At 38.9% G+C, this 14,299-nt stretch overlaps 1 protein-coding gene across 3 annotated transcripts in view; it reads right to left on the reverse strand.

The window, feature by feature from the left end:
- Window positions 1-14,299, reverse strand: part of iqsec3b (IQ motif and Sec7 domain ArfGEF 3b) — a 32,910-nt gene that overhangs the window by 15,754 nt on the left and 2,857 nt on the right. For all 3 annotated transcript variants that reach the window (XM_041997339.1, XM_041997340.1, XM_041997341.1), the window contains exons 2-6: window positions 10,850-10,924; window positions 5,439-5,556; window positions 4,069-4,470; window positions 2,222-2,940; window positions 1,442-1,603 (exon numbers count right to left, since the gene is read on the reverse strand). In XM_041997339.1, the coding sequence (XP_041853273.1) occupies window positions 1,442-1,603; window positions 2,222-2,940; window positions 4,069-4,470; window positions 5,439-5,556; window positions 10,850-10,924 (1,476 nt within the window). The remainder of the gene's footprint in view (window positions 1-1,441; window positions 1,604-2,221; window positions 2,941-4,068; window positions 4,471-5,438; window positions 5,557-10,849; window positions 10,925-14,299) is intronic.

A 14,299-nucleotide genomic window follows, 5' to 3' on the forward strand; every position in this document is an offset into this window, starting at 1 on the left:
AAATCTTGATCTTCTGCTTGAGTTACTTTAGAAAGTAACCCATATAATATCAGCAAGTTTGACAGGACTTGGTCTTTCAGATCAGAAAACTGTAATGTATTTATGTATGTGTGTATGTATAAATAAATAAAGAAAGAAGGAAAGAAACTGGATTTCTTACTGCCATTGCAGAGTTTGAAGGACAAGGTCAGAATATTTTTGCCTTTTTGCGTTTAAAATTTAATTTGAAAAATATTTTTAAAATTATGATTATAATGTGATTCTCTTTTTCAGGGCTTTAGAGTCAATATATACTGTATATTTAAAAGTCTGAACACAAAAACTCCAACATAACACAACCATTTCACCTTGTTTGGGGCAGATTAGGTCTGAAAATATCCTACTCAGAGAGCCATTCACATTTGTTGGAAACTGTTATGTCACAATAACGGTTGGGAGTTAAATGATCCAACCTGCCATCTGTATCTCTGTCCTCAAATTCAAATCATGCAGTATTTACTGAACTTCAGATGGACAAAACTATTTTGCTGTTACAGCTTGCTTTGCAATTACCGGCTAATTCTCATTAGTAAATATATATTCCACTTAAGAAAGAATCAAGCAAGTAAGGACTTTATCCAGTTTTTAAATCTCTACTCAGGAATCAGGTTTCTTCTTGTCGCTCTTTTCTTGGATTTATTTTTTTCTTAATGTGGAATTTCTATGTTTAGAATCTTCATTTGTGAAAAATGGGTTAACAAAAGTCACACATGTAAATTGCAGTTCTTTATGTAAACCTCTAAAAAATTAATCAACACCAATAGGAATGGGCTAATAGCGAAGGCTGGCCATGGTTTTTTGAGCCTAAGAAGGAATGAAGGCTTTATTCTGACTCATCAAGAATCCATGACTTCAAAATTCTTGCAGTGCAGTGTTTTACTAACCAGTGCCACTTCAATGACTGGTGACAAAATTGTCCTTTTAAGAGAAATTATTAAAAACTGTACCACAGATGAGGGAATAGTAAATATAATCATGTGGTATTTTAATTTAAGGAAGCCATAGACATTTTATTAAGACCTCAGTAAGTTGTGCCAGCTTGTGTAAAAAGGGTATATGTCTTCTTTAATGTGATTAACCTATAAAACACTATTCAGTACCTTATTACACAGATTAAGTAAGTCATTTAAATCTTTTGTTAAAAAGCTCAACCTAAAGCCATCTTAGTGATATCTGTGTAAATTCCTTCCACATGGGTCTGTGAACTCCAGCTGAAAGCTGTAGAAAAATCTAGTGGACTTTAGGTTAAGACTATTACATTTACCTTAAATACATCTCATGAAAAATTGAATAGGATTTAAATTTAATGAGCAATTTGTAGCTGGACTTTAACCCCCTCCTCCCACTGTGTGAGAATGTGTGTTCCTGTGTGATGAAGTGTCACTAAATAACATGCACTCACTCCAGGACATCTCTATTGAACTGCAGCTTGCTGTTCCCCAAGAACTCTCCAATCATCTGTCGGCTCAGGCCCTTCCTCTGCAGCAAGAAGTGAGCCACTCCTATGGCTGTGTCCGGGACAAAACCACGCGTGATCAGGAAGTGGATGCCTCTTTCTGGGTTTCTGGTAATCAGGAATATAAGCAGACTGTTAGAATTGACCATGTGTATGTTTGTGCACTTAGGCAGATATGTGTGTGAGAAAGAAAATGCACTGCTCTGTATTTAAGATAAAGTGTGCTTAATGTCTGAGAGTGCATGTCTGATGGAGGGTGTATGTGTAGGAGGGTATACATAGAGTAAAAAGAAGAGTGCATTAATCCAGAAAGGCTGTTAATTCAGGACTTCTGGATCAGCCCGACCATCGCTCAGTTAATTTACTTTCATTTGTATTAACTAATATTAAGTGAAGGCCAACAGTGGGCTGTGGTTATTTAAAGAGACTGATTGTCCTTCATATTGTTCATTACCTCCTTCACTGCTTCATCTTTTTCATCAAATTTTGTCTTTCTTTCTCTCTTCAGCCCCCCCCCCCCCCCCCCCCCCCCTTCTTTATTTTTTATGAACTTTACACCATCATAAGATGGCATTAAAATGACTGCTCCTCCCAACAATCACAAACTCTAGTGAGCAACTCCTTAGAGGTATAAACACAAACAGCAATACTTTGAACCTTAAGGCAGAAGATGCACAAATATCTAACATGTTTTCTGTGTCATGAATGTTTTGCCTGCACACTTACACGTTGAAGAGGTTGAGTCCTATACGGTAGAGCCGCTTTCGATGTGTGTCAGTGGACAGAGTTGGCGAGCGGCAGGAGGCTGGATCCTGGCAACGATCCCTTGGCAGGGAGACCACTAGGGCCTGCAGGGCCTCTGGGCTTGGCCCCCCAGGTATCTGTTGGGGATGAGTGTAGTGGTACTGCTGGTACTGGGTATATATCTGGGCAGGCTGCTGATTTGACTGTACTGTGGTGGAAATTGAAGTGGAAGTAGAGGTGGAGGTGGATCCCAGTTTGTTTAAGCTGATCTCTCCCTCCATTCCAACTCCTCCTGCAACTGGCACTGCTGAACCCCTCCTGGATCCTGGATCAGACATTTCTAGTTCCTCACTGGGTGGAGGTGCAGGAAACTCTGGCTCCTCCATTGACTGACTGTTTCCTCCCCCAGCCATCCCACTCACCGAGGGCTTCCTGCTGCCTGCCTCTCCTCCACCTGCATTTCCCAGAGAGGTGGTTGTTGTAGTGGTGGCAGAGGAGATGGTGTAGGAGCTATTGCTGTCAATGTGAACAGTTACATCCCTGAAGGCCATGAGCAGAGAGCTAGCACTGCGGGGCAGACAAGCACTCTCAGCAGCTGCACGAAGGGCCCCAGGGTCCATCAGTAGTCCCTTTCCCTCTCCACTCTCTGACAAGCTCCAACCACGAAGGGCGTCATCAATAGATTGAGCCAACGAATGAAGCTGCAGGGATGAGGGCATAAAATACACATAAAATTCAGCCATCTAATTAGGTCAAGGGACAGGAGCTACATGTGGAACCATTTAGATTTTTAACAGGGTTGATAATCAAAGACTACTGGAAAATTATAGGAACTAGATTAAGAATGACTGCAACTAGACTTATTAGCAATCCTTTGAATATAGATATAATTATCTTATCAAGTCAGCAGAGCCATTCACTGTGGGTTTTGAGCTAAGATATAATGTTGATACAAAACCCTCTGATGCATTAATTATTTAAAAAAACTGTGCCACATTTTTTTCCACACAATATTATATTTCTTTACTTCTTTATGTTTTATCCATTCTAAATTAAAATATTTATAAAAATAATATGGTGACATATTTGTATAATTAATATCCTATAAAAATATAGCTGTATCATTTTCTTGTTCTGTTCATCACTGTGTCAAATTTGGTAGTTACAAGGTATGTCAATATATAAAATTTTATAATATATTTATTTATTCTTTAGCGAGTGGCAGTGTATTAAAATGACTCTCTAATGTCCAATCAAGTGGCTAATTTGCAATTATACCATCCTCAACCATGCATATACTAGAAAACAGCCTTTATATAGGTGTCTAGTAAACACAATTTGCCACTGCACCTACAAACTGCACACACACAAATGCAAAGAATAAATCATGTATAAACAAAACCCTGAATCACTGCTGCTTTGTTTGAGCTCAGGGTTTATTGTTGCATGTGGTATCTGAGTGGGTGTCATTAATGCTGCACAATCATTTCAGGTTTTGGAACAACATAGGGTGTACCCTAGATGACATCTGTTCCAGGGAAAGCCTTTCCAATGTTACTGAAACCATGTTGAACCACGATCTGCATGTGTTACAACAGTATGGTCGTCCATAGCCCTGGCCATTAATTGGCCTGCTAGACCAGCAAGCAAGTGTGGGGAAACATTTTCCAGAACTGCATTGACTGGTCTGCAGTTCCTAAATACAATATATGATGTAACACAGTGGTAAACTTTTTTAATGTATTGATGGCTTAAAATTTGAAATTTTTTTCATGCACATTTTTTTTTATTTTTTTTTAATAAAGGGTATAAATTTACATATCACTCACTTGTTCAGAGAAGCAGTCTTCCAGCTGTGTGAGTGTAGGTCCAGGAGTTTGAGGTGGTGGTTGAGCTGGGGTTGAAGAAGGGGCGTTTGCTGGGGCCGACGCAGGAGACGGGGGTAGAGAAGTGGAGCGACATGGAGGTGGTGGGGGAGTTTTAGAGCGTAGAGGTATTTGTCCTCCTCCCGGATGCAGATTATAACTGTGTCTCTGGGCTGCATTCCGATTTCGCCCTGAAGGGCTGGGGTGGCGCAAAGAGATCCGACGTGGCAGCTTACTCTCTGACAGCGAGTTGCGGATCTTCTGGAAGTTTTTGCTGAGCTGGTACTGACGGAAGGCTGTCTGGATGCGACGCGCTGCCCTCCTTGCAATGAGATGACCTCCATACTTTTGCTCCAATTCCTCTATCTAGGCAAAGGAAGATGTTGGAAGGAAATGAAAATATCAAACATGTTCATGAGCATCTTAGAATTATAGAGTTATAAATCCACTGAAAGGTATTAAATCATCCATCAGCATTCGAGCATGCCGTCTTTTCAGTATGTCTGCAAAAAGATCAAAAGAGTTTAATCATTCCCTTATCTTCAAACTCCCGTATATTCAAACTCACGCCCTACAGGTATCCTTCTGACTTTTCTATTTTCTATTTTTGAACCAGTGAAGGTTTAACTAAAGCAAACATATTCTATCATCATTCAGCTGCCAACACTGGCTGAAGGGCCACGTGAAGGCCATGTAAGGATTGATGGGCTGTGACAAAGGTACTGTTGAGAAGATGAGTGTAAAAGTCAACATCCTCACAAGCTAATTTTTGTTCTGTTTGTTGGCAAAGTAGTTCCTCTGAAAATCTCACCATCCTCCAGAATTTTACCCTCTAATATTTTCAGCAAGAGGGACTCAGAAGAGGAGGAGTGGGAGGCAGAAGAAGAGATGGAAGGGGAGGAAAAAGGAGGACAGCCACTTGTGTGTCTGGTGGGTATTTGCTCTCATAAAAAGTACTTGTACGTACACACACAGATGCGAATGCACACTACCACTGCAGCAGAAGCAATGGCAGAAGCAACAGCAGACCCTTTAGCAGTTTGCTATAAGGAATAAAGACATCTCCAGCCGCCAAAAGCAGTTATTAGCTGTTACCATGACAACCTAGCATCTTTCCTGTTCCTGTCACTATGGCAGTTGTTATCCTGGTTATGCTTTTCGTGTCAGCAGTGACAGAAATAGATCTGAATGGGAGCCTTTTTTGTCAAGCAAGACGATGTCAAGTGATCATCTCTCACACATCTCCTTGTACTAAAGCAGGTAAAGTATTGTTGGCTTTTCAGTCTACTCTGTTGTGAGCTTTTGAGCCCACAAACACTTGAAAAAAGTCTTACCTGTTTGTTTTTATTCTCCAGGCTGATCTCATATTCGCTGGGTCCCTCCCTCTTGGTCCCCTCCGTTTCCTGTCCTCTGCCAGAGGACGTTCCATCCTCCAGGCTCAGCATCTGTCCACTGCCACAGAAATAAGAGCAGAAAGATATCAATCCTCTCAACCAACCAAAACTGTCCCGTTATCACAGGGCTGGCCATCAGTTCTGCTAAGTGTGAAGAGGCTTTGAAATGAGACAGTATGCAGACTGTGATGTGTGGCTGTTTTGGCCTGAGGTGAGGATGACTGACTTCATGTCCAGTCCTATTTGGTCAAACTTGGCTCCACTGCAAGTTCCTGGAGTGAAGTTGGATCTGTGCTTGGGATGAATACTAACAAGTTAACTGTACCAGCTTTGTCCTAAATGCCTTTTTCTGTCATTTACTATTTCCTACATATTGAAGCTATGTTTCTACTCTCTCTTCTCTGAATGAGGAAAGCAAGCAACAGTGTTTCCACATTTCAAATCAAATAAGTAAAAATATTCCCAATGCTTAAGTTGGCCAGAATACTTGATTGAAAAATTTCTTTTCTATTCAAAAGTCTGTTCTCTGTTTGTGAAAAGATATCAGGAATTCCTTTATTTTTGAATGTTAGAAGTTTTATTTATTATTTTCTCTTTTCTTTTTAGCATTATGGTCTCTTATTTGTGAAGGAAGGCTTCACAAGATAAAAGCATTTCTATTGTCTGACATTACCTTCATGTTTCTCTGAAATTTGTGAAAGGTGTGAAAGGCTTTAAGTTCAAACTATATAGTCTTTCTCATTTATAAGTCAACCTTGAGAGGGACTTCATTCATTGCACTGATTAAACTAAGGAATTAAACTTACAAATGAAATCATACCTCAATAAGATCCTGAAAACTTGATAATCATAAGGGGATCCGACAGCTGGAGGACTGTTATGAAACACTTTAGGAACTGATCTGAACAGATTTATTTAAAAATGGCCTATTAATGCACAAAACAGATTAGTTTGGTCTTTTTTCTGCCAGCGATGTCTTATTCCACAGAAAATTCAAAAATCTAAAATGCTACTCTTTCCTTTCTTGGGGTACTAATTCCATGTTTAACAAGGAAATGCATAATCATGACTTGGAAAACTGAATTCCCGTCCTCTACAAGATTAGTTATATATCTCTAGAAAAGATTAACTTTAATCTGAGGAAAAGTAACAATGCTTTTATTAAAGGTTTAGAATATTCTAGATTATAGAGGAACTTTTCTGATAACTTGGATAGCTGTGGGGATGAAGAACCCAAAATACCCTTTTAGGAAAATAAATCATACGTGGGGGCATGGTAGTGCATGATGTTGCAACGTCTTGATAATTTCATTCTGCTGCCCTGCATCTGTCTTCTTTTTTTTTTAAACCCCTCAAAAAATGATCTAGTTCTTGGGCTTTTTATTTGCTGCACTGCAATAAAACCATCAAAATCTTAAAAAGAATAAAAAAAACACACTTAATGTATACACTAAGGAAATGAGGTTTTGACTGACTTAAATCAGATTATACTGGTGGGGTTGCATGTCACTGTCTTGTGGAGACTAAAGCAATACAGAAACATGCAACAAAAGAACACATCAACAAAACAATAAATCCATCGGTCAAAATTAAAACCTTCATGACATTATTGACGAAGCCCTTTGATCCCCTTTTCTAAAGTCATGAACAAATGAAAGAAAGTCTCACATCCTGCACGTTTTGAAATAACAATACCTGTTGAGGATTTCTTTTTTCATTGATAGCTTTAACAAGCATGAAGATACATAATTCTTTGTCTTTCTTCTTTCTGTCTTGACCCACTGATGAACTGCAGACCTGTCCAGAATGTTTCTTGCCCTGTGACAGTCCCTCTGTTATGTTGGTTAAAATAAATAAATGTTTAATCCTTATTACTCCCGATTCAGTTTTTGTTAATGAGCTTATCCAGGGGTTATAAACCTCATTCATCAAAGTTTGCATATCAATAAATTGTGACCAGTCAAGCCAGCGATTCTCTCTTCTGAGTTGTCTCATTAAACCTCTCATTTTTAGCTGAATAATGTTTTGCATGGCAGCAGACTTCAGACACTGATTGTGATCCATCGACAAGAGTAATGTTGTGTTAAAGGAGCCACTCTGTAGTTCAGGGAGGTATTATAGTCATTGTATGGTGTTCAGTGTGGTCTAAAGTAAAGTTTAGCCATTAAAAGGTGGTTCATATAATTATTTTGCTAGATTTAGTCTATATCTGGTAAAACATTTGCTACCAACCACCAGATGTGTAAATCACTCCACCTCTCCAGGCTCCACCTGTATGTAGCTGTATTAGAAGTTTGAACGTCTTTTTAATGTGTTGATGTCCATTAAATTTGTATTTTAGGGCACAAAAAGGGGTACAAAAGCTAAAAGAAAGTCTAAATCAAATAAATTTAATAAAAGCACAAATATTCTTCCAAGCCAAAGACATCATGTAATAAAAAGTTAAAAAGTTGTGCTGTAGTTTGATGCCAAGGATATCTCTTATAGGCATTGCTGACTTCACTCTGAGAGCTCAAAACTAAGGAAGGATAATGCTAGCTGGTAAGCAGAACTACAATAATTTGTGAAAGGTGAGTGCACAGAGGTGTATTAAGTGGTAAAGTGAGAGATATTTTGGTCACAACCTTGAAGCCAGAAGAATGGCAGCTCACATTTAGATCTCTTGCACTGTTGCCACACCAACAACGTTCCACTTGATATGCTATGAAGATCAATGCTGATTCCATGTATGAGACTCTGAAGGCTGATGTGTTTCCATGGCAATAGCATCATTTGGTTGAGCATTTCAGTTGCAATTATGATGAAGAGTATAACGTTCTTAGTGTGCTGCATGGAAAAAAGAAGATTATTAGACAGTCTTTACCTCATGTTCTGCTGCTTGGATGAAGCATTCAAAACCACTAGAGGCAAAACGACAAAATCATTGTTCTCAAAGTCAAACATAACTTGCAGAAAAAGTTTGGGGAAAACCTAATCAGACTCCACAGATAGGTAATAAACAATCATCTCTGAGATAGCAGCAGAAGCTGGAAGCCAAAATAAAACTATATTTAAATCGAGTCAGAACTAAACAGTGTGAAGTGTGGAGACTGTCATCCACAGCTCAGAGAAAACGTTCCATCCTCCTCTTATATTCCCAGACACAGATGGTACAATGCTCTTTTACATGGCAGAATTATCGGAATTCTGTGAAAGCCATGTAGAGCTTAAGTAATTTACTAGCATGACATAATGGATGGCCTCATATTTTCAAGGTTTCCAGTAATCCATATTTTCTTACATATGAAGATTTCCTTCCACTTTAAAAACTTCTCTGGCATCTCACAGCTACATAAAGTAGGAAAACACTGACACTCAGCACCTTTCATCTGGCCAAACTGGACTGAGGTAGATAGAGATATCATCACACCCTAGAGGCTTCATAATGGTGTGCAATTATGGAAATGTGTGTGTGTGTGTGTGTATGACGTTGTGCTTGGTCTGTGTTTCCAGCAACTAGATACTGCTTACTCTAATAATTTTTTACACAAAGAGAACCAAAGCTAAAAACGACTGGGGAGAGTAAAAAGCCTGCTCATGGTTAAATAATGAGTGCATCACTTAAGCTCCTCTTTGTTTTCTTCAATTGCTGTGAAATCAAGTATACTGCATCCCCTGCCATAAGTCTGAGACGTAGCCAGAGAGTCTCGGTCGCACCTTCAGACGAGATAAATATGGGGAATATAGGCAGAAGGAGCCGAGCGGAGACAGTGGAACTAGAGGAAAGGCTGAGATAGCAGCAAAGAGAGGAAACAGGAAGATAGAGGGAGTGTGTTGGTGTTTGCATGCTGGAGGCTGCCTCCATCAAAAACTCTATTAAAACACTACCATGCCCCAGTGCTGCATCAGAATACATTAGAGTACATTAGAGGATTTAAAAGTATGAGTTGAGCTATTAATGGATCCAGACAGCAAAAGCTTCTATAATGATATAAGCATTATACACACTCTTACTTCCGCTTTACCACATACATACATCCAGTACTGTAGCAGCATCAAACACACCAAGCACACACCCCTGCCCTACCTGCATGTGTCATCATGATGTAAGAGAATTTAACTTCTGTCTAATCACATCACTTAAAGTCCCAAAGAGACCTATGGATACACCCAGAGGAGAATACACACTCACACACACATAAATAAAAGCTGAGTGGAGTGGAAAAGGTGCAGTGGGTTAGGTTGGAGGCAGATCTCATATCATCTCTAGGGAGGTTTGTATGCACAGATGGATTCAGGGGATGACAGCGTGTATTGTAGACATAGTGAAGGTTTGCAGCAAACAGCAGCATCACACAACTTCACATGAGGAGGATAATGATGAGCTGCAGTTTTACATATCTCTGTTACATCTCATCATCTCAGCTGGGTGTCCACTGCTGCTGTGCCATTAGCTCGTCCAATCAGGGCCATGTGTGTGTAGGAGGAAAGTTTTTAGATCAGAGAAGAGAGGGATTCCAGACAGACAGATGTTGATATTAATAAAAATAGAATGGAAGAGATAGACTTGATAGGGAGGGATGAGATGGAAATAATTGCAATGAGATGAATAGAGAAGGCTTGGTTTTCCAACAAGAAGATAAATAATGAGAAGAAATAAACAACAAAACATACTGCAGCAGATGCACAAAAGATGAACACACAAACAGACGTAGCTGGGAAAGGCTGGATTTAGAAACAGAGTACAAGGGATTAAAAAGATGCGGAGGGAATTCTGGAAGAGGAGGAGGAGCAAACAGTAATCATTGTGAGACATGAAAAAAAAACAGCTTTAGCAGCTCTCTGCTCATTCAACCATCTAGTGAAAGTTGATGTATCACACACTTCACATACAGTTTGTCTAAACTCACACAGCAAACAGACAATCCTGCCCACGCAGGAATAGGCAGTTAAAGTGGCTACAGTGGATCCTCCAGTTACTGTGGTAGAGGCAGCAGTTGCGTCATTTCAGGGTTGCCATGGGCGCTTTGATAGTGGCAATATCAATTCATACATCATCCTCCACTACCGTCTGTTTGTGAGTTTCCCTTGAGGTCATTATAGCTAGCTTACATTTAGCTCTTGTTGCAGTGCCAGGCTCCACAGGTCCAAAATTACACCAATTTGCACTAATAACACACAGTCCAGCTGAGCACTACACACACATCATCAAGCATGATTAAAAGCCTCGGAGTTGACATGACTCAGATTACTCAAATGTGCAGTTTGTGCATACAGACGGGATGTAGGGCGTTGTTGAAAAAGCGCATTAAGACCAAACAAATTGCAGCAAAAACAGGAGTAAAGTGTTAGTGATTGGTGGTCGATCTTACCCGGATGAGCCGGTGTTGTCAGCTTCTGGATGTTCAGGGGCAGGGCAGCAAAACTGATGCAGCACAGTCTCACTCCTGCAGAAGGACATGGAAGAAAAGAGGAGGTCAGCAATGGGGAGATAAAAGCAGCAGGACAAGCAGATTTGGAAGGACAGTGTGTCTTTCAGTTCAGTTAACACTTTCCCTTATTTCCTAGTCCTTCTTATGTTCATGCGAAACATCCAAAATGATCCTAAAAAGCGTCTTCTGGACTCTGGATTATTGTATCATCATAATACTACTTGGTGCTGATCCCAGGGTAAATACCCATATGTAGGTCAATTCAAGTCTGAGAAAGCTTAGAATGAGTGTATGATGGAGTGTGATTGGATGTGTGTGTGCATCAGATCAAATGTGATTTCACACAGAATTTCCCTAACCCAATCTGGACAGATTGTTATTCCAGATCTGCTTCCTTCCTCTTCTTCAGTTGGCCTCGCTCATTTGTCTCTCATACATTTTACATTGACATTCATATTTCAGGCATTTTGCTGGTGCTCTCTTTTGGAGCAAATTATGAGTGAAAAAGAGCAAAGACACTCTATAGCATGTGAAAACTGCTGCAAGAATCAATCTGGAAGCTGGACACTGTTCACTGCCATAAAAATTATTGCGATCACAAAGTCTTGCAGGGTTTTGTTGTTTTTTTTAGAGGTGTTCGTCTAAACCTCTGTCACATTAGGGATTTCCACTTTGAGCTGAAAGGATGCAGATACATGAAATTCTCAGCTGCTCTACAGTTAGTCTTCTGACCTGAGCAAAGCTCATTGCTCATGACACAGAGCCACAGTGACAGGCAGTCAGAGTCAGTGCAAGACTAGGACTGACAGTCTGAGCTATAAAAAGCTACCTTTTCATGGCCATCTCAATAGACTTAAAGGGACCCTGATTTTTTTTTTTTTTTTTCCATATACAGTTAATGTATATACATAATTTCTCAGAGGGACACTTGTAACATTTACCCCTCCAATGTTACCCCTTACACAGAAACACACATGCTAGCCTCAGCAGATTTTATTAATTAATATATGTTGATTTTCTCTTTTTTTCCTGACAAAGACCTTTGCCTTCTGTGAACAGCTTCCTCCCAGAGGGCTTCAGAAATCTCAATTATTAAATAATTATGTTTAATTTTTCAGCACATTATAATTATTTTTTACAGCATTGCTTTTCTCCTCACATAGATGCACTATCAGCTATCAAGCTGGTAAGATAAATTAGTCTTTTGTCATACAAAATAAAATCTTTTATAATACGCTTTTTACAATAGAAAGATAAATTTATAATGAATAATGAAACTGTGATAAACCGTGGGTTTCCCTACTTGTAATAATTGTTTTTCTAATTTTCATCTTAATTAGTGATCTCCATATTTTACACAATGTAGGAGATGATAATATGTTATTTTATTTGATTAAACTAAAATCCCCTTTCCTTTTCCTCTTTTAAAATCAATTCATAATTAAGAGAAAATGAATGAATTCATCTCATCTGGGTCAAACTTTCTAGGTGCAAATTAAACCATAAACCTGTGGACTAAAAATATTCTCTTTACTACTGTAACTTTTTTTTACATGTATATTTAGAAATAAGCAGGGAAATAAAATCATTTGAAGAATATCCAGGGTTAGCGCTGCATTTACTGAATGTATGTTTCATGTATTGTCTCTGTCAGGCATCAAATGAAAAACAAAAGCAATTCAAACCAGCATATTTGCACCAGAGTTGGAAAAGAAGGGACCCTGGATTTAGATCTGGACCCACATCAAAATTTAATTATGTCTAAATTGAACCATGCCCCACCTCTTATTAAAATTTCATGAATATCCATCCATTTTTTTCCTTTCAGTTTCCTGTTATCAAATAGACTAAACAAACCACATAATGTCCTTAGTGGATTAAACTTCTTTATTATTTATTAAAGCTGTGTGCTCTAGTCTAGGTGAGGCATTGGTCACATCAGTGATTAACGGAAAATATATACAAAGAAATATATACAAAGGAATCATTTGACATTGTGGGAGAACTTCTCTTTTAAGCTGAATGAGGCAGTTGAAGTGTGTCTGGTGTTTTGGTTTTTTTTTCTGTTTTTTTATTTGGTTGTGTGATGTACTTTATTTTGAGCTGGAGTATTGCACATTGAAAAGCTCCATCTAGTGTGAAGCACTGTAATCTAAAAACATGCAAATCAACACCTATGCTGCCAGGATTTGTTTATTTTTATGTACTATTGACATTTTGCTACTATGCCAAACCAAATTTGAACTTCACATCAAGATTGTCCACTCAGGAAAAACATAAAACTTGTGGCTACATAGTGAGCCTTTTTATTAATTAATTTATTTATTTACTTACTATTTGCTGCATGTCTGGTGTACTTACTTCATTATAGAGAGCTATTTTGATCATATGTGTACATTTGCTATTTTAGGGAGCGCTGCAATGAATTGTGTGAAACCTGAGGCTGCAGTGTTGCTTGCTATGTTAATGTGTACAGCTGGGGTTGCAGTTGGAGGCAAACTGTGAATTTTTCATTTCTACTCCACTACTCTAGACTCATCCTTTTGTTTCTTTTCTAGTAGAAATGTTGAATTAAGTCATTTATACAGTATATCTTATATATGTTCCACGGTTATATTCCTACAACTGTTCTAACTTCTTTTTGTATAAATGTTTACATAACAGACTCTGTGACTTGAATTTCCCAATACAACAGATGCTATGAAAAAATATCAATCTTTTTTTTCAAACCCACAGCAAGTAAATATGTTTATTAGGCAGTGATGTTTTAACAGGTTAAATAGAAATGAGGGGAGGCTGATCAGTTAATAAAAATAATGGGTGGCCACACACAAACGCACTTTCACTGAATCTATCTGTTTGTACAAGGCACGCACATAACAGTTCTTCGCCTCAGACAACTCTTACAAAGAGAACAAGTGAATATTTTAATAGAACATGCATCCTACTGTTGGTTCATGTCCTCTCCCTCTCACATCTTGTCCTCTCTTATCTGTCCCTTCCCTGTTTTTATAAGAGCACCTTTACCAGCCAGTGTCCAAGAAAGAGTGCAAGGAAAGCAGAGAGAAATAGGAGTGTTAGAACCAGATCAGCTCCATTTGGGCGCAAAAAAATTACCAGCACATCGTCTGCCTCGTCCACATTGCTGCAGGCGACCACAACCTACATTGTCCAGCCAATTTATCTGTAAGCAACGCAAGCGGACTGTGGACACAGTCACCCCTGCTGCACCCTTTATTTCACCCTTTGTCTTGTGTTTTAGTCTCTTCTTGTACCTGTTTCACTCTCTATGTATTGAGCTCCCCCTTCCTCCTCCTCTTTTATTCTCTTTTTTTCCCCCATCTCTCTTCTTTTTCAGCTTCTTTCACTGGTCCACTCCAGTGTCAGCCT

The sequence above is a fragment of the Melanotaenia boesemani genome, chromosome 10, assembly GCF_017639745.1.
Source record: "Melanotaenia boesemani isolate fMelBoe1 chromosome 10, fMelBoe1.pri, whole genome shotgun sequence".
Classification (NCBI taxonomy): Eukaryota; Metazoa; Chordata; class Actinopteri; order Atheriniformes; family Melanotaeniidae; genus Melanotaenia; species Melanotaenia boesemani.